Source organism: Vanessa cardui, chromosome 16, assembly GCF_905220365.1.
Source record: "Vanessa cardui chromosome 16, ilVanCard2.1, whole genome shotgun sequence".
Taxonomy (NCBI): domain Eukaryota; kingdom Metazoa; phylum Arthropoda; class Insecta; order Lepidoptera; family Nymphalidae; genus Vanessa; species Vanessa cardui.
The window spans coordinates 10,155,007-10,175,715 of NC_061138.1; the positions used below are offsets into that span (position 1 = coordinate 10,155,007).

A 20,709-nucleotide genomic window follows, 5' to 3' on the forward strand; every position below is an offset into this window, starting at 1 on the left:
AAAAACTGCGACAAGTGGTTTTGGCAGTCCTCTCGTGATGTTAACCTGACACTGCCTAAGGAATTCTGCAGAGACCGAAACAGATGAAAATCTGAAGGTGCAAGGTCAGGACTATACGGCGTATGCATTAATGCCTCCCAGCCAAACTCTCGTAATTTTTGTTGAGTGGCTAAAGATGTGTGAGGTCTAGCGTTGTTACGGTGAAAAACCACACCCCTTCAGTTGATCAATTCTGGCCGCTTTCTCTCAATTTCTTGCTTCAATCTCATCAATTGTTCGCAATACAGTTCTGAATCGATGGTCCTGCTGGGCGGTAACAGCTCATAATGAATGATGCCCTTCCAATCCCACCATACACACAGCATTACCTTGTTGCGAGTTAATCCGGGTTTTGCCACAGTCTGTGAAGCTTGACCGGACTTTGACCACGATCTTTTTCGCACGTTCTTGTCGTATGTGATCCACTTTTCATCACCAATTATCAGCTTCTTCAAAAGAATCACAAAGGAGTACACGGTTCATTACGTTTCTTTCAGTGAGTTCATGAGGCACCCATATATCGAGCTTTTTGTGTACCCAGCTTTATTCAAATGAGTCAAAACCGTTTTGTGGTCAATTGCCAGTTCTTCAGCTACATCGTAACTACTAATATGCCGATCTTGCTCCACTTTTTCAAAAATGGCATCAATTTTGTCCGTAACAGGGCGACCAGAGCGAGATGCATCTTTGATATCAAAATTTCCGGCTTGAAAACGCTTAAACCAAACTTGCGCTACTCTCACAGATACTGCATTAGGTCAATAAACATCACAAATTTTTTTCGCGGCTTGAGTTGAATATTTACCTTTTTTTTTGTAAAATTTTAAAATGTATCGAATTTCTTCTTTAGATTCACTCATTTTAACAACAACAAAAACAAATGAAAATCACACAAATTCCTAATTTGAATTTGGAAGTGCCTTCTTTAAAATTAAAACTTTTTAATGATACCAAAACCAGCCAGATACAAATGGTATAGCCAAAGAGATTTTATTATAAGTTCATACATACTATATGCGAAAAGACTTTTTCCCCAACCTAATATAAATAGTCTGGCTGTAAATAACTGAATGTTTTCACCAAATAGGATGAAATTTAAACTTATTTTTAATCTAGGTACATTACATTGGTTTATTTTTTTATATAAATCTTATAAACGTATCTTTATCATTAATTATACTATATTAAGTAGATAATGTAGGACTCATTTATAATATAATTGTTGATAATAAATATTATTTTAATTAATATTGTTTTTATGTTACAGACGAGTATTTGTGACATTGTGTAATCATCATTATAATATTATCTTTTCAACCTGGCAACATGACCATTTGACAGATACTGATCATGGCGGGAAAATTGACTCGCAAATATATATTTTAATCGAACATCCAGTAACCTCTGTTTATAGTTTCTATAAAATTATGTAAAAAAAATAGAAATCGTTTCATGCCTGAGTTAAGACCAAGTTCTTACAATATGTCGTAATCAATACTCGCAGTTAATAATTTGGTATGTCGGTTTTTATTTTTATATTATTTGTATGAAAACAAGTGCGATCCGCAATTTTTTTAGTACTATTGTATCAACTTTTGTTAGTTTATTATGCATGTAATGAAAACTTTAAACAATGTTAAAAATTTACAATGTTACACTTTTATACAATCTATATGTTATAGACACCATGCTTTTGTGTGCCTTATTTTTATCCATAGATAAAAAGAAGGCACACAAAAGCATGCATACATTAAAAAAAATTAATAGATAATTTAAATGTTCACAAGGTTAATATTATACGATATTCTTTCCATTAAAATATTAACATGTTATGGAGCTTCAAAAATATATTGGACTAGAAACAACTACTCTTAAATTACAAAATATTTGAATCAAAGACAATGAGATTTAAAGAGAGACAATTTTACTACTTTTTACTAATTGATAATATATTCCTAGCAATGTTTTTTTTTATAATACCTATAGTTACTGTGATTTTATTTCCTGTTTCTGGTTCACTTGCATTGAACGGGTATTGGTCTATCTGAATTGTTCAGCATGGTGGATTAAGGGCCAAGCCAAACACACACAACACACGTTCAGAGGAGTCCTTAGCCCAGCATTGGGATATTTACAGACTTTACGACATGTATAAAACGATTATAAACAGGTAATTTTTTTTTTAAATTCCTACTTCAAAAATAAATAACTGTAGTAAAACATAACTGTATGTATTTAGTGAAAGCTGAAATCACTCAAACCTGCAACTGCAATATCTATGAAGTGTAGATGCATCTCATACGATAGATCGGATAAACAACGGCACTATTTCCAAAGCTAAAACTTTGCTAAAACTCACTTGAAATTGTGATTACTTTCCTTTGACAACACCATCAACCGTTTATAAATCTGTGATCCATAACATTAACAAAAGACAGGATTCGCTAAAATTACCGTTATGCCATTATCTTACAGTGTATATTGCTGTAAACGCTTCGTAAATTTGAAACGCGTACGGTTAGTGTTGTGTAAGCGATGCGCTAATGGAGTACACTAGAAACAATGTGAAAATCTCAAATAGTACCAACGCCTTATAGAGTATAGACTACGGATCATACTCTTGTAACAGTATAATGGCTCGTACTATAAATGCTTTACATTATATCGATGTATTAAGTATAAACTTAAAACATCCGTGTAAATAAAAGTATCTTACGGTTAGATATATTGGAATTAATATTTTTCATGCAAATAACGTACGTGTCAAACAATGAGACATGAAATAGGTTAATTGATTTTTTATTTATTTATTTATTTGTAAGTAAGTGAAACAAACAGCATATTTTATATTACATAAAACTTATAAACCTTAAATAACACACATGCCAATACAGTTTCCACAAATAATTAATCTGGAAGTGAACATATATATAAAAAAGATAAAACAGTGAAATTATAAATGTATGGTAATTAAAAAAAAAAAAACAAAAATCTAACAACTGTATGAATGTATATAAACCAAACTTATATCATGTGAAATATGAAAAAGGAAAAAAAAGTTAATAACAAATCTTAATCTAATTATTTCTAAGTATCGAGTTAAACTTACTGAGACCGCTGCTGAACAAGTCTATGTGGTTATATTCATCGTTATAGTTGCTACACGATCTTACTATAAAACTATTTTTGTAATAATTTGTTTTATGATTTGGAGTTGCGAAAGTAGCTTTGTACCGAGCACTTAAGCGAGGACAGTTAAATAATATTTTATTTAGGAGATAAGGCGAATCTATAAGGCTGTTAATAATTTTAAATAGAAACAATTGGTCCCTATGTTCTCGTCTAGTTTTTAAGGACAGTAGAATAGGCAAAGCGTGACCAAATTTATATTTTAATTTTTTAAGAAATTTATTTTGAATTGTTTCGATTGCTTGAATATACTTAGCATAACATGGATTCCATACAGTCGATGCATATTCCAAGTGTGACCGAACGTAAGCATTATAAAGTATAATGTGTGTATTAGGGTTCCTAAAGTCAGTACCTTGCCTGAAGATGAAGCCCAACATTTGGTAAGATTTTAGAGTAATTTTTTCAATATGCTTATCGAACACGAGTTGGCTATCAAGGTGTACACCAAGATCCCGTACCTCAGTTACCCTTCGCAATTTAACACCAAACATTGAATAATTAAAAGAGTGTTGCATTTTTTTCCTTGAAAATGTTATAATACAACATTTAGCTAAATTTAGTTGTAAACCATTAGATTTGCAGTACTGTCCTAACCTATTTAGATCATTTTGGAGTTCGATACAATCCTGGTTATCTCTTATAACTTTGAAAATTTTTGTATCATCGGCATAGAGTAAAAACTGTGAGTTTAAGAAGCAGGATGTTAAGTCATTGATAAAGACGTTAAATAATAAGGGACCAAGGTGGGAACCCTGAGGCACACCGGATGTTATAGGTACAAAAGTAGAAGTAAACCCTTTAACTGCGACAGCTTGAGTACGATCACGAAGGTAGGATGTCAACCATCGCAGAAGATCGCCGTGTACACCGATGTTTTCTAGTTTTTTTTTGCAACAGATTATGAGAAATTTTATCAAAAGCTTTCGAATAATCGGTGTACACGGCATCCACCTGGTGACCATCTTCCATAGCTTTCAATACTATATCAAGAAATTCACAAAGATTTGACTCAGTTGAGCGTTTATTGATGAATCCATGTTGATTTGGTATAAGTAAAGGCCTTAATAACGGAAACAAGGTATCAAAAATATTTTTTTCAAACATCTTAGGAATCACAGACAATTTTGAAATGCCACGGTAGTTTTTAACATTATTTTTATCGCCTTGTTTAAAAATAGGTGTGATTAAAGATTTCTTCCACTCCTGTGGCATACAACCAGTGTTCAAGGACTTTGTAAAGAGAATAGTTAAAGGAGTGCAAAGTGCCTTGCTGCAATTTTTTAGAAAAATAGGATGTAGTCCATCTGGGCCGCTACCCTTAGATATATTCAGCTTTGAAAGATAATGCTCTACTTTGTTATTAGTAATCTCAATTGAATTTATTATTGTCTGATTGCAAGAGTTGTTAGACGATATGATCGAAGTGGACCCTGAATCCAATTCAAAAACAGAATTAAAAAAGTGATTAAACATATTCGAGATTTGTTGTCCATCAGAACTGAATTCATTATTATAATATAAAGTATCCGGCAGACTGTTATGACCTTTCTTAGATTTAATGAAAGTCCAGAAATGCTTAGAATTGAAATATATATTCTGTTCTGCTCTCTCTACGAATAAATTGTAACAATCAGTTTCAATATTTTTTGTTTGAGCCCGAAGGTCCGAAAATTTATTGTAATCATATATTCGTCCATAAATTTTCCACTTCCTATGCCATTTTAATTTTTTATTTATTAAGGTAATTAGTGTCCGAGAGTACCAACAAGGATATTTATTGTTTTCAGTAATTACTTTTGATGGAATAAAATGTTGTATGATCTGGTCCACGATTTGATAAAACATATCAACTGCTTCGGTTATATTTTTATTATTTAACTGAAGCTCCCAATTAACTTTGTTTAATTCAGCACTGACAACCTCATAGTCAGCCTTATGATATAAACGAACAATACGCCTATTAGGTCTTAAATTCCTTTCAATTGAACAAATATCTATCATAAGACAGAGAGCAGGGTGGTGGGCATCCTCTGGTTCAGATAAAGGGGCGGTACGAGATACATCACAGTGTAAATTTGAAAGAATTAAATCCAATAACCTACCGTTTACATTAAAAACGTGATTAAACTGACGCAAGCTATTAAAATTTATAAATGCAGATAACTGATATGTCATAACATCCACAGAAGGATTTGAAATATTAAGAGAGTTGTTATCATCACTATATAACCAAACAGATTTACTTATGTTAAAATCACCCACCATCACAATGTCTTGACATGGATGTTGAATAATTAAGTCAGAAACAAACTCGAAAAATTCCAATTGTGACTCAGCCTGGTAACAATTTTGTGGAAAATAGCAACAGAAAAGAAATATTGACTTATGTGGTAAATTGTGCCGTAATATAATTTTTAAGTAAGTAATATCGACATGAGGATGAGTTGGTGAAAATTCTTTTATACGCATGTCTACAGAAAATTCCTTACGAATAGCTATTAATGTTCCACCTCCTCTCTCCACATCGAGACAGTCATATTTACGGTCATTACGATATACAGTATATCGGGTATCAAATAATTCCTCGTCAAAAATACCTTCCAAAAGCCACGTTTCTGTTAGGCAGATAATGTCATAGTTATGATTTAATACATTATGATAAAATTGTTTTGTCTTGGTACGTAAACCACGAACGTTGTGGTAAAAGATATTCAAAATCATGGCGGATATAGAAAAATATACAAATATGCATTCTGTTTATTACGAAATATTACGAAATATTACGAAATTGATAATTGCTTAATCTCTAATATAAAGGTACTCAAGCTCTAACATAATTAGAGCGATAGAGTTCTATCGAAATAAAATTGGAAAAATTGGAGCGAAATGTGACTAATAACAAGCTAACCAAGTAAATACATTTTTTCTTTACTCCTTTAAAAAACATAATTTTAAGGGGACGATTCTTATGTGTATGTTGTTTATACCGCCAATTTTTTAAAACAAAACAATTGAATGTATAATAAAGAAAGTGAGTTCTTGTTTTATATAAGAAACTAACTACTTTTCTTTATAGAAATGTAAAACAAAATTACCGGTACTTCATGAAAATTAAAGCTTTACTTCAAAAATTTAATCACAAAGATGAAAAGATTCTCATCGTCGAGTGCAAATTTCGCTAGGTATAAATGAACCGATATTGCCGATGCGGGCTATTCAGATTTTTGCTGTGAAGTTTAAGGTCAAGTTACTCAATCAATAAATTGAAGTACCGAATTTTTATGCAAAAAATCTGTTACATGACCTCAATTGTTTTGCTGAAATGTGTAATATATCAGATAATAACACGGAAAAAGTATCAGAATTCAAAAGTTAATTTGTTTAAATATTCACGTAGTATGAAAAGAAACAGTGAGGTTACTGTGTCACGAACGGAAGCCTTAACTCATGTACAATGTACATACGACTCGCACCCAAAACCCCCTTAGACCAATAACGGAGTAGCATAACCGTAAACAACTTTTTCCTTATGGGGTTAGGACTCAAGAGGCAATGTAAGAGCAATTGGATATACAATATTATTTAACTTATCCCAACCATAAGAGGAACAAAGCCCAATTAAGCAATATTTTACAATAAATTAATTATTTACTCAGTATAATTCAAGATCTATGATAAACAGTTTGAAGAAGTTTGAATCTGGGGGCACGGCAGTGCCCCAGCCAAGTCTCGAGTGAAACGGGCACAGCCGTACCATCTTTTCTCGATTCGTTCGCCCCCCCACCCCCTATATCTTCGAAGCGGACAAAGCTAGGAGTTTTCGGTGACTAATAGTAGGTATTAGAACAAGCTTAAGTTCGCAATTACATGCCAATTGAATTAAAAGTTTAGGATTTACGATCGATCAAAGTTACACGATTTTGTCACTGACTCACTGACCGATCATCAAAAATCTAAGGTACTTCTAGCAGACTTAGAAACTTCAAATTTTGCATCAACATAGATCATTAGCCACATATAAAGGAACAATTATAAAAACATTAAAAAATAATATACCATAGAAAACAATTTTATATTTGCGGTTTGGCAGGAACATTGTGTATGGATTTTGACTGCATTGTTAACTTTGTTCATTATTTAAGTATTCAATTGGATGAATTCATACATAGAATAGAAAATAATAAAATAAATGTAATACATAGACTATAATAAATACAAATTAATACATAATTCATAAAGTTCATAATTCTTTAAATTTTAAAGCTCCATTGTATAGCGATAAATATTGTATGCTCCGCTCGGGCTCAGGAGACAGCAATGGCTGAATATAATCGACTCCGAAGCATATATCGCCCAGACTTGTCTACCATAGAAGTAATAAAGCCTTAGAGAGGAAACAAAAGAGATAGAGATAGAGAATGGATTCTAAGCAAAGCAATAGCTGTAGTCCAAGAAATTATGAGGTCTCCTTAAAAAAAAAAAGAAATACGCTTACAAAAAATAAATGAGATCCCACCAAACATTAAATTTAAAAAAATGCCAAGCCTCTCGCTGCAGTCTTTCCATCGTAAAGTTTTGAGGTCTCATAAAAGCAAAGTCCTATTCAAATTATTATGTAGTTATAAATCAACATTTAGTAATTGTATCAATAGTTTTCTTTATATTATAATTATAGTGCCAATTTGTTTAGCCTACTTAATAATATTATGACATTATAGAATACGATCAAGAATAATTTTTTTTTTCGCCTCTTTATCCTGAGTGTGCCTGGAAATTATAATTTTAAATATTATAACTTCATATTATATACCACACAAGTTCTGCAATATCTGCTGTGCAACAACTGGACATTGTACTAGTTTTCTATAGTAATGGTCAATCAATATAATCATCTTTAATTATAATGAAAATATAAGAAAATTGTTATATTTCTCGCAATTACTGTATTGTCCTTTAAAAACTCTGCTTTCCAATGCGATATACCGTCGGCCTCCCCGATTTCGACCAAGAGGTACATCAAAGGTGAGTAGCCATACCGAATACAAGTGTGTAAGCAAATACAGATGCACGCTCGATTCCCTCACGAACACGCCAAATTAGGGCGCAGAACAAACGTACTGTTCGAAGCTCGGGAGTTTAAACATTACCCACATGTTTTCAAAGTTCGGGATACAACTGGGAATTACGTTTCCTTTTTTTGCAAGACCCGGAATTGGAAAACAGAATCTCGAGATTTTCAGCTTTAAAACTAACCAACATATTAGGTATATTATATTTGGCGGATATACAAGTGGTATTTGCTATAAAATTAGGAAAGGAAAAAATAAAACAATCAAACATTTGCTTTATCCGTTCATATTTAACAAACTTAACTGGTATAAATAAAATCATTTGATAGTTAGAGTGAAGAACATTAATTAGGCGCGAAATAAAAGGATATCAATAATAGATATTACAGTAGAAAGATTACATGATTGTAACGTAAATTGTCAATAATCCTATTAAATTGTTTATTTTCATTTCTATCTACTTTACCCGAAAGTAATTACAAATTATTAACAACAAGCTAAGGAGTTATATCTCCTAATTTTTGCGTACAATTATTAAGATTTTTTTTTAAATTTGGCTAATTTGTTTCATAAACTTTAAGTAACATTTTTAATTGTAGTAAAATATGATTGTTACTTATAAGAGTATATAATTAATTTTGGAAATGATTTGTAATATTCTCTACATTTTTCAAATACAAGGATACATTTATACTTAAGAAAAAGTATTTTCAAATAAATGTCAGAGATTACATGATATGTTAACTTGAGTTTTGTCTTTTATAAAGATTTCCAACTCAAAATTAACATAATATTTTGTTCGAATTTAATCATCATTTAAGTATCATACATTTCAATATCCCTGGCCATTATCGTTTTTAGGCCACCCCTTTCTAAAAGATGCGTACATATCACCTTTTATACTAAAACAGCGTAACAGTTAACACAAAGACGGATATTACACATTCTGAACACCAATGAGTATTTTTATGTTTAAAATATATGTATTTTTAAACTATCCGTTTATTATCAAACGGGTATACTTCTATGATAATAACCAACAAGAATTTTTAATAAATGTATCAATTACGAATTCTAACTTTTTTTCTATGGAGTGTAGAGTTAAGAAGTATTCACATAGGCCTTCTGAAAAAGACACGTTTATTGAAATATATCAATATAATAAAAGTTCGATGAATTGGTACTTCTGTAATTACATGGATTTATTTATTTAATTAACAGAGTCAGGTCCAGTTTTTTTTATGTCCATTGTTGAATGCAAAACATTAGCTTTCTAAAAGTTTAACCGCCTCGCTTCATCAGCGCCATCCACATTTCATACATTTTTAGGGTCACTTTGTATAAGCAAAGATACTCCTCACCTCTACACTCCAAACGCTTTTAGGTTGTCATAATGTATTTAATCCCATTTTATAAAAATACAGAACGTTATGATAACACATTCATATGAAAATTTAATTCTTAATTATCTGTATAAGCTTACAAATTATGTACTTCATAAAGCATATTATAAATGATTTGAGATTCTATACTGTCATCAAAAGCTAAGTATTATAAAACATGTCGATTATATAAACTAGTTTGACCATAGACAATATTTTATTCATATTATGTACTGTTCATCATCGCGATTATTCGAAATTAATAAAATCATAATTCAATTTATGTGTCCGTACAACCGTCATCAGTCTGCAGCCAACATACATAGCCCTCCATATTTTATCAAAAGCTACGATCACCTACATTCATTATCACTTCGTTCCTGTACCGTACTTAATTTTATTATATATTGTCAATAAGCCAAAAAAATATCTATAAATTTATACTATCGTAGTCAAACTACATTTAGCTAGCTTCATGATGATGTCGAGGCTAGGCACCCCTTAACGTTAATTAAAACTTTTTACGATGACATTATTATTATAAATACAAGAATACATCTTTTATGTCAATAATATATAAATGGAATTTACAATGTGTATTTCATGATTATTTAGTAAATAGAACGTAAATAAACAAAAGAATGACGTGTTAAATTGGCGAAAACGGAAGCAAGCAACAGTATTTAACAAAGTCTGTAGGATTTCATATTATTTATATGAAATCAGACTTCAATAAAAATACAAGAAAGAATGACAAATGACTCGTTAACACGATAAACTAAAATAAATAACTTTAATAACTTCCCACGTTTGAGATAACAGCAACTTAGCTATATACAATAAAATACTTAGCGTCATTATATAGATTACCCATTAGTTAACTGTTATGACTCGATAACTCACTATCCCAGGACTAATTCAACAACGTTGCTTGGAAAGCAGTCTCTTTTACAAATTATTCATTTTGATTTTCGTCACTCTATGTGAAGTCGTTGAACTGTGCGAGGGCTGTTTTCACTCTGCGGAAAAAAAAAACAGTTTAAAACATTTTAAGGAGAATAATATCCAAGCAAATTAAAGCAGTAAACTAGACAAATGTTTTACATGTAATTTATATTTTTATGTAATATAACACCGATATGATCAATAATAAAAGAAAAAACATTCGGTACGAATTATAAAATAATAATGGCCTACCACAAGAAATAATACTCGCAGTTGAGAATATACATGTTTAGCTTAGTTTAAAAAATGTAATAAAGACTCACAAGTGTCGGGCTAAACTCGCCATTGCTCTCTCTTTTAGACACGCAGTAAACTAGCCCGCCAACAAGTCGGTGATGTATGCCAGCACGCCGAGGCCCGCGAGGCGCGCACAATACTCACTTCTCGTGCAGGTGGTGCGCGTCGTGCCCAATACTCACTTCTCGTGCAGGTGGTGCGCGTCGTGCACAATACTCACTTCTCGTGCAGGTGGTGCGCGTCGTGCCCAATACTCACTTCTCGTGCAGGTGGTGCGCGTCGTGCACAATACTCACTTCTCGTGCAGGTGGTGCGCGTCGTGCCCAATACTCACTTCTCGTGCAGGTGGTGCGCGTCGTGCCCAATACTCACTTCTCGTGCAGGTGGTGCGCGTCGTGCACAATACTCACTTCTCGTGCAGGTGGTGCGCGTCGTGCACAATACTCACTTCTCGTGCAGGTGGTGCGCGTCGTGCACAATACTCACTTCGCGTGCAGGTGGTGCGCGTCGTGCACAATACTCACTTCTCGTGCAGGTGGTGCGCGTCGTGCACAATACTCACTTCTCGTGCAGGTGGTGCGCGTCGTGCACAATACTCACTTCTCGTGCAGGTGGTGCGCGTCGTGCCCAATACTCACTTCTCGTGCAGGTGGTGCGCGTCGTGCCCAATACTCACTTCTCGTGCAGGTGGTGCGCGTCGTGCCCAATACTCACTTCTCGTGCAGGTGGTGCGCGTCGTGCCCAATACTCACTTCTCGTGCAGGTGGTGCGCGTCGTGCCCAATACTCACTTCTCGTGCAGGTGGTGCGCGTCGTGCCCAATACTCACTTCTCGTGCAGGTGGTGCGCGTCGTGCCCAATACTCACTTCTCGTGCAGGTGGTGCGCGTCGTGCCCAATACTCACTTCTCGTGCAGGTGGTGCGCGTCGTGCCCAATACTCACTTCTCGTGCAGGTGGTGCGCGTCGTGCCCAATACTCACTTCTCGTGCAGGTGGTGCGCGTCGTGCCCAATACTCACTTCTCGTGCAGGTGGTGCGCGTCGTGCCCAATACTCACTTCTCGTGCAGGTGGTGCGCGTCGTGCCCAATACTCACTTCTCGTGCAGGTGGTGCGCGTCGTGCCCAATACTCACTTCTCGTGCAGGTGGTGCGCGTCGTGCCCAATACTCACTTCTCGTGCAGGTGGTGCGCGTCGTGCCCAATACTCACTTCTCGTGCAGGTGGTGCGCGTCGTGCCCAATACTCACTTCTCGTGCAGGTGGTGCGCGTCGTGCCCAATACTCACTTCTCGTGCAGGTGGTGCGCGTCGTGCCCAATACTCACTTCTCGTGCAGGTGGTGCGCGTCGTGCCCAATACTCACTTCTCGTGCAGGTGGTGCGCGTCGTGCCCAATACTCACTTCTCGTGCAGGTGGTGCGCGTCGTGCCCAATACTCACTTCTCGTGCAGGTGGTGCGCGTCGTGCCCAATACTCACTTCTCGTGCAGGTGGTGCGCGTCGTGCCCAATACTCACTTCTCGTGCAGGTGGTGCGCGTCGTGCCCAATACTCACTTCTCGTGCAGGTGGTGCGCGTCGTGCCCAATACTCACTTCTCGTGCAGGTGGTGCGCGTCGTGCCCAATACTCACTTCTCGTGCAGGTGGTGCGCGTCGTGCCCAATACTCACTTCTCGTGCAGGTGGTGCGCGTCGTGCCCAATACTCACTTCTCGTGCAGGTGGTGCGCGTCGTGCCCAATACTCACTTCTCGTGCAGGTGGTGCGCGTCGTGCCCAATACTCACTTCTCGTGCAGGTGGTGCGCGTCGTGCCCAATACTCACTTCTCGTGCAGGTGGTGCGCGTCGTGCCCAATACTCACTTCTCGTGCAGGTGGTGCGCGTCGTGCCCAATACTCACTTCTCGTGCAGGTGGTGCGCGTCGTGCCCAATACTCACTTCTCGTGCAGGTGGTGCGCGTCGTGCCCAATACTCACTTCTCGTGCAGGTGGTGCGCGTCGTGCCCAATACTCACTTCTCGTGCAGGTGGTGCGCGTCGTGCCGCGCGCGCAGCAGCTTGAGCGCGCGCAGCACGCCGAGGTCCGCGAGGCGCGCCTGGCGCGCGGCGGCGCCGGCCTCTCCGCGCCACACTAAGTTACCGGCCACGAATAGCGCCGCTTCCTGCAGCTTGCTCTCGGGATGTGCCTGTGAAAGTTAAAACCAAATATTAAGGGTTCTAGGCCCATGCACTCCTAATGGATCTCATGTAACCAACTTATCCAACGATTATTATATGTACTTTACCACATAGTTCAAAAAATATTCATGAGATAAAAATAATTGAATTAGGATTTAATTTCCAGAATTTCTACGTACTGCAAATATACATAGATGTTCTATGTAAATTTAACCATAAATGTGCATTTAGCTAAGCTACGGCCTGCACTTTTGGTTTTAAAATCTGCTATTAAACTAATGATGAATAACTTCAGATAAATTTATACATTGTTAGTGTTAGTAATCATATTACTTACTAAATAATCTACAAGTTTCCTCAACACGTCCTCGTTAGCCATTATAAGATCTTTTGCCTTTTCTCCATCGCCGATATTCCCCAAAATGCACAGCGCTTGCTCTTTCACCTCAGCTGGATAGGAACCTTCTAGCACTACTATGACTGCCTGTAGACAAATTCATATCGTTATTATTTTAACAGCTATTAGTTATTAAACTTCAGTAATTTTCAGATCTAAATATAAATAATAAATGTACTATTAGTAGTATTAAGTACATATTCAAACTTACAAATTACTTAAACAACTGTAATATTGTACACTCAAAGGAGAATTTACATGTTAGCAATACTTTTACAAAGTAAGAGACAGTCTGTTATAAAGTATAAGTCTTGTCAATGTCTATCGGCAAGGATGACCACTTACCACCATAGGGTCCAAAAAACGTCATCTTCAGCGACCGACCTGCATGACCTGCGAGGAGTACTCCGCCATGATGGCGTCGATGTGATGTCTCGTGGAGAGCAAGTTCCGCAGCAGCCCTAGCGTCTTCATGATGACGCGCGTGTCTCCATCGCCCAGCAAGCGGAACATCTGCTCCGTGCCCAGGCAGCACAGGATGCGCTGCTTTACCTTCTGTTCAGCCTGTTTCATATTAAAACATTTAAGCCACATACAAAAAACCAAAACCAAACATTCTTTGATAAATTATTAATATTTTACCTGGAAAGCCATATTCATAAGTGCCCAAATTCCATTTAACCTCAAAGCTGCCTCTGGCCTCTTTGTCAAGTTACACAACATTTCCACGGCACCTGAAAATCAAAATCAAACCAAAGGTTATACAATATAAAATAAAACACGCTAATTAAAGTTATTGCTTTAAAATAAATATTGAATTCCACAAAAATAATAATGATGACAAAATAAAAAAATCCTACATGCAACACAATACAAATCAAACCTTGGTCTAACATGGGCTCTTTTGCTGGAGAGAACTCCAATAGCAGGTTGCATAGAGTTGATGACCCCACTGTTAGAAGTTCTGTTCCAGGTGAGTCATTCAGGAGTTGCATTAACGGTCTCCAGACCGAATGATCCTAGAATAGACGAAATTCCAAATTAAATGTTACTTAAGCCTCAAATCAAAGTAATAATGAAAACATATTAACATCCTTGACATTGAATTGACATTCATTATGGATTAGTGAAAAATGCCTGCTGATTTCGGAATTTTGGAATGTACTTAAATTTCTATTAAACAAAAACTGTTTGTGGTACACAAAACGTACAGAGCTATTAGCACTAAATTTTCAATCACGTGAAATATATGTTTATAAAAACAAAATAAAATGATTTCGCAGTTTTATTAATATTTACTACGCCAATAGGCATAACATAGACATACTTATATCCTACTTATAATTACTTATGTGTTTTCATCTTAATTAATATTATAATTACTTCACAGCCAAACCACTAAAACATATTATAGAAAATTTGCCATGGAAGCTTGAACTTTAAGGAAAGACATATTTTTATACTCAAAATGTGAACACAGCCGCGAGTCACAACAAGTATTAAATAAACATTATCTCTGTGTTCTTATGTGAACCCCAAAGAACATTAAATTATTTAAGATATCTATTGTAACCTTGGTTACATCTTATTATAAAGACACGATTGGAAACGTTGGCGGCGAGCCCAATTTAATTAATGAGTTTATTCTGTTCATTTACCTGAAATGTCGTCCGTAACTGTTGAACTGACCTTGAGAGCGAATGCAGGCATCTCACAGCTGCTAATCGCACCTGAAAAAATAAAATCATATTATAAATATTATTATAATTTAAATTGTTACCACCATGAAATATTTTAAAATGTCCTCTTTTAAATTGTTTCTGCATAACAAATATTTATTTAAAGAAATGTGTAACAAAAACCAAATTATTAGAACAATAATCTTCATATACTCAATCAGCAACAAAATATAAATCTTGTCTTTCATGATTATGGAAATATATAAATAAAACAAGTCATGTCAGGAAGATGCTTTTATGCCTCGAAAGTATAGTACCAAAAGTTTAGTATAGAAAAGAAAATAAAACCGATCACTGTCGATTTACACGACCAATAGAAATAGCTCCCTATCGCGTCATTCGACGCTATTAGTCGCTATAGATTCCCGCATTAGTTCAACACAAGAAAACAAGTGCATGTAAATCGACGTGCCAAAATGACGAATTGATTAGGTCATATGATATTAAAAGTTATTACGTTGGTGTAAAGATCATATTCGCATCAGAAATAAATATTGATAATTTGGGATAGCGTAATCAATTCGGATGTGATCGGTTTTACGAATTTAGCCGATGCTACGTCTAAGTTGTGTCGTACTATACAGTGTGCCGATCTCTCTGCCTTTGATCACGTATCCCATCGGATGTAGAGTGAGTAGTGGGCACTCACCGAGGGCTCCGGGTTGTTCATGCCGTTGACGACGTGCACCATGAGGCCGTGGTAATCAATTCGGATGATATCGGTTTTACGAATTACCGATGCTGATACTACATCTAAGTTGTGTCGTACTATACAGCGTGCCGATCTCTCTGCCTTTGATCACGTATCGCATAGGATGTAGAGTGGGTAGCGGACACTTACCGAGGGCTCCGGGTTGTTCATGCCGTTGACGACGTGCACCATGAGGCCGTGCGTCTCGATGATGCGCTTGCGGATGTCCTCGTCGTTGGCGCCGAGCGACGCGAAGCACTTGAAGGCGCCCTGCTTGGCGGCCGCGGACGGGCAGTTCACGATGTCCGCCAGCGAACTCATCAGGTGGTTGGATATCGCCGCTAGTCTTTGTAGGGATGTGTCCACCTTATAAAGATCATTTGTATAAAATTAATTAATTTATTACCATATGTAAAATATACATAAAAAAAAAAAATTTTTTTTAAAAAGAATATTATTGCCTCTAAGTGAAAAAGGATTTACCAGATTTTATAAATTAAGATATTCGTCTTATAATTTTTTTTTTTAAATAAAACTAGTTATAACGGATTTTAATCGCGTATATTAATTATTTTGGACATCCCGACGTTTCGAGCACTTTACAGCGTTCGTGGTCACGGGTAGACTTAACATACGCGATTAAAATCCGTTATAACTAGTTTTATTTAAATGTGTAATAATCGCGAAAATTTAAGACAAATTTTTTTTTGTCTAACTTTTCGATACTAAGTAATTGCACAAAAATTGCAAATTTCCAGAGGCAAAGATAAAATAAATGCATTTTGTATGTAATATAAATTATACGTACTTCTGCTAAGTATGCTAGCGTTTCAGCTGCTGTTGCTCGAATATCTTCTGGCATATCTTTCGTACAAAGCCGAGCGAGACATGGTAAAGCTCCAAAGACAACCCTGTAACATAATATTTTTATTTCAAAATGTTGCATTTACTTCTTTAAAAACTACTTGTATACATTCCTCTTGAAATAAAACTAAATTATAAATACACACAAATAGAAAAGACGAATTAAGTACATTAGTTAAAGTTATTCAATATCCATAATATGATGAAACTATACTACTATAAAATGAATTAAAGATCAGCTTCAAATTATTAAATATTATGACAGGTATATATAAATATTATAGTCACAGTATAAATACCTGGTATCATCAGCCGTCAAAGCTCCAGCTCTATGTATGAAAGTTAGACATCTTGCAGCACCCATAGCAATTGCCAGTGGTTTATCTCTGGACACGAGAGTTGTGAGCAATTCTGGGATTGTTTTATCTCCAAACCTAAAACATGGATAATGAGGATTACAGCTTTATCATAAAGAAACTAATTATTTATGTTACTTGATATAGATCTGCACCTTAAATAAAAAATTATATTACTACATATAATAATACATATAACAGAGTTTCAGCAATATATATTTTTCAGATCATAAATAAAAAATAAAATTATATAATAATAAAATTTACAATATATTTGTGATATTACACATAATAACAATTCCATTTAATTTTTACATATAGTTAATTAAACTCAGCATTACCAGTAATAAAGGGGATTAAGAAGAGTTTAAATATTCCAGTTATAATAAACTGTGCTGTTATCTTTTCGAATAAAACTTACGCTATATAAAATCTCCTTTATATAGATGAGTAATATAGACTACACTATTTTAAAAAAATCAATTAAACGCCACAATGAACATCAACTTACCTAGTATTGAGAGCAACTTGCGAAACATTAGCATTTTCAAAGCACATAGCTGCTAACAAGTCGAGCGCAGGGAGTGCTCTTGCTAATGGTGGTGATGAGAAGCCTCTGCTGGCCAGCAGGGCTGCGACAGCTGCGCATGCGCCGGCAGCACAAAGTGCTTCCTGTTCCACGGGGCCACTGCACCATATAGACAGAATGCGAACTACACAAGCTCGTGCAGTCGGTGAACCTTCACGTGCTATTTCTGCATCAAAACACATTCACCATATTATTATTCGCCTTCACCTTCGATTTATAATAGAATGCATGTTGTAAAGTATTAAATGCATTAAAATAATAGACTGTGATTATTTGACATTGAAGTAAATTGAAATCTAATTGAGAAATAGTGAATAATAAAAATAAATGAGATTTATGTAATATGCTCAATAATAATTCAACTCAGTATGCCAAATCACCAAACAACAGTACAAATCCATAAGAAATATAATGCTTAATATGAGCCATTTCTTTTATACCAGATTTTGGAAAACGCAACTAGGTAGGAATTCCATTACATCGAGATTATCATTGTTATACATCACGATCAGTATGAATGTAAATGATTAAGACATATGTCATGATAGTCGCCCTGTATTCAATCAAAAAGTAAAGAATTTCATTTGTGCTCAATTTTAATTTTAATTGTTATGTTTTTATTTTCTATTATTTAATTTTAGTTTAAATAATGTTTAATTTATATTTTCAATATTATGCACATTGAAACTCAGATAGTCTAGTAAATAGTAGAACTTTAACTTTGATAATTTTGAAATGTAATTTATTTTGACGACCTCCATGGTCAAGTGGTGTGTACACCAGTTTTCAAGGGTACGCCACTCTGAGGTCCCGGGTTCGATTCCCGGACGAGTCGATGTAGAAGGTTTATTAGTTTCTATGTCGTCTTGGGTCTGGGTGTTTGTGGTACCTTCATTACTTCTGATCTTCCATAACACAAGTGCTTCAGCTACTTACATTGGAATCATAGTAATGTACGTGATGTTGTCCAATATTTATATTTTCATGTGATATTGTATCTTCTATTGGTTGTCCTAATAAAAATAATATAAAATAAAATGCTTACGTGTTAATCTGGTCAAAAGTCTCATATCAGCAGGCAATGCTGTTATGGGTGCTGGAGGTTGCTGAAAGATACTCCTTAAAGCACATAGACAAGCTTCAGCTAATCTTGTACCGGTTGGCACTACCTTTAATAACTCTACAAGTACTATGGTTGTGCCTTGGTCGACCAATGATGCTACATTCTCTGGTGTGCCTTTTGCTAAAGAACCTAAATGGAAACAACATTTTTAATATCAAAGTTATAGAAATATAAAAAAGTATCATATAAGTTAATTAAAAAAGAAATTTATTGGAATAAGGAACATAACATTAACATTCCTATTTACGACTAATTGAGTTAAAAACATATTTGGAGGGCTAAATTAACATGGAAATTTAAAAATATACATGGTAACAGAAATAAAACTTAATAATAAAATAATAATAGCAAAGTATGTACATAACACAACTAGACATACCTATCATCTTGTCATTAACATAGGACATACATACAAGACATGGTTGAATATTTACATATTTGTAACTGTACCTTTTTTTATATTTTTCTTTCACTATAAAGCATGAGATAACTGGTAAACGCAAATTGAGGATATGAAAACTCAGCTGTACTTGCTTAAGTTTGAAGACATATTAGTAAATTTAACATGTTGAAGCCACTAATTATTCTACGTTTATTGGATTACAATATGGAGGTATTTTTTTAATACATTACACATTACTCTAATCAAGGCAAAATAGCTTGAAATATAATAATTATATAATAACCAATAAACTAGGTAACATATACATATAATACTTGTAAAATAACAACGCTTTGAAACTATCTAAGATTACATCACTAATGTTAAGTGTCAAATGTAAATTAAAATAGTATCACAAAATAAGCACATTTGTAAAACAGAATTACAGAGGATAAAAAAGAAAAATCAAATAAAAGTAAAAAACATTTCGGCTTTTTAAAGTGAACACATATTTAGTACTCGGCACATACTTATTTTTTATATATGAGTTTATTAATTTGAAAATAAAACTATGTAAAGTTTTATTATCAAATTAAATTATGAAATTAAATCATCCTTGTGGAATACAACAAGGATATTATGTCAACATTATGTAAATTTTTACTAAATAGCTAATACATTTTTTGCCTTTAAAAATTTACTAAATTAAAAACAATATAATTGCATATATTTTTGTGAATATATGATCAAATATTCAAAATAAACATTATACTTTGTTATTTTCTTCGATTAAGTTCTATTAGATTAAAATAACGATCTTCAAATCGTTTCACTATAATAGTATATGACATTGATAGCAAAGGGCAGCTTGTCATTACATTTTGCTGAGGCCAAACTTTTAGAGATATCAAGGCTAATTTAAAATATAGGAGATAAGAAAAGTCAATAGATATCCTCACCGATTGTAATTGTTGCTTCGAGTCTTATGTTCGGATCGAGGCAATCGTCCGTCATCAATTGCAATAATCTAGGTACTATCCCTTGTTCGATTACAGAACTCTTTTGCCTGTTGCTGCCTATCACAGAATTCTTCAGTGTAACCAATGCATCCATGATTTTCTCTTGATTCGGCGAGTAGAGCTCGTCGATGTAGGAACGTGAACTTTCAATATCCTTTCGGCAAAATATTATAGGTTATAAAGTTAAATACTATTAAATATATTCTGATAAAATAACAAAAAATATATAAATATTCATACCATAAATATAGTGAGCTGCTGCATATTTTGTGATATCTACGCCGAAGTGTTGTTAAAAATATCACCAAAATTACTTTGCGAAACCGATTGGTGAATACGCTGTAGCTGTCAGATCCGCGAAACTGCTGTCAATATCATGGCAATAGATAACATATTTTATCATAGCTAATAGTCCCTTATGTAATAAAATACTGTACCACAGTGTAGAATCGTAATA

At 34.7% G+C, this 20,709-nt stretch overlaps 1 protein-coding gene across 2 annotated transcripts; it reads right to left on the bottom strand.

Moving 5' to 3' along the window:
• Positions 1-8,570: 8,570 nt before the first annotated feature.
• On the bottom strand, positions 8,571-20,656 carry LOC124536254 (armadillo repeat-containing protein 8-like). Of its 2 annotated transcripts, none has more exons than XR_006966868.1 (14): positions 20,493-20,656; positions 20,193-20,406; positions 18,774-18,980; positions 17,651-17,894; positions 17,083-17,217; positions 16,728-16,830; positions 16,070-16,285; positions 15,148-15,219; positions 14,373-14,508; positions 14,132-14,223; positions 13,874-14,053; positions 13,430-13,576; positions 11,069-13,100; positions 8,571-10,701 (listed from the first exon to the last, which is right to left on the bottom strand). XR_006966868.1 is itself a non-coding variant. In XM_047112760.1 (14 exons), the coding sequence occupies exons 1-14, from the start codon at positions 20,514-20,516 to the stop codon at positions 10,662-10,664; spliced, it is 1,980 nt and encodes a 659-aa protein (XP_046968716.1). In that variant the 5' UTR covers positions 20,517-20,656; the 3' UTR covers positions 8,571-10,661. The 2 variants fall into 2 exon arrangements, 1 of the variants encoding a protein (XP_046968716.1); XM_047112760.1 differs by having other exon boundaries at positions 12,931-13,100.
• Between the last annotated feature and the right edge of the window lie 53 nt (positions 20,657-20,709).

Coding starts and splice junctions, on each gene's coding strand:
- LOC124536254 (XM_047112760.1), bottom strand. CDS start 20,516: ATGCAGCAGCTCACTATATTTATG. Junction 15,220..16,069: donor TGAACAACCCGGAGCCCTCG/GTAAGTGTCCGC, acceptor TTATTTTTTCAG/GTGCGATTAGCAGCTGTGAG. Junction 10,702..12,930: donor GCGCACCACCTGCACGAGAA/GTGAGTATTGGG, acceptor TTTTTTCCGCAG/AGTGAAAACAGCCCTCGCAC.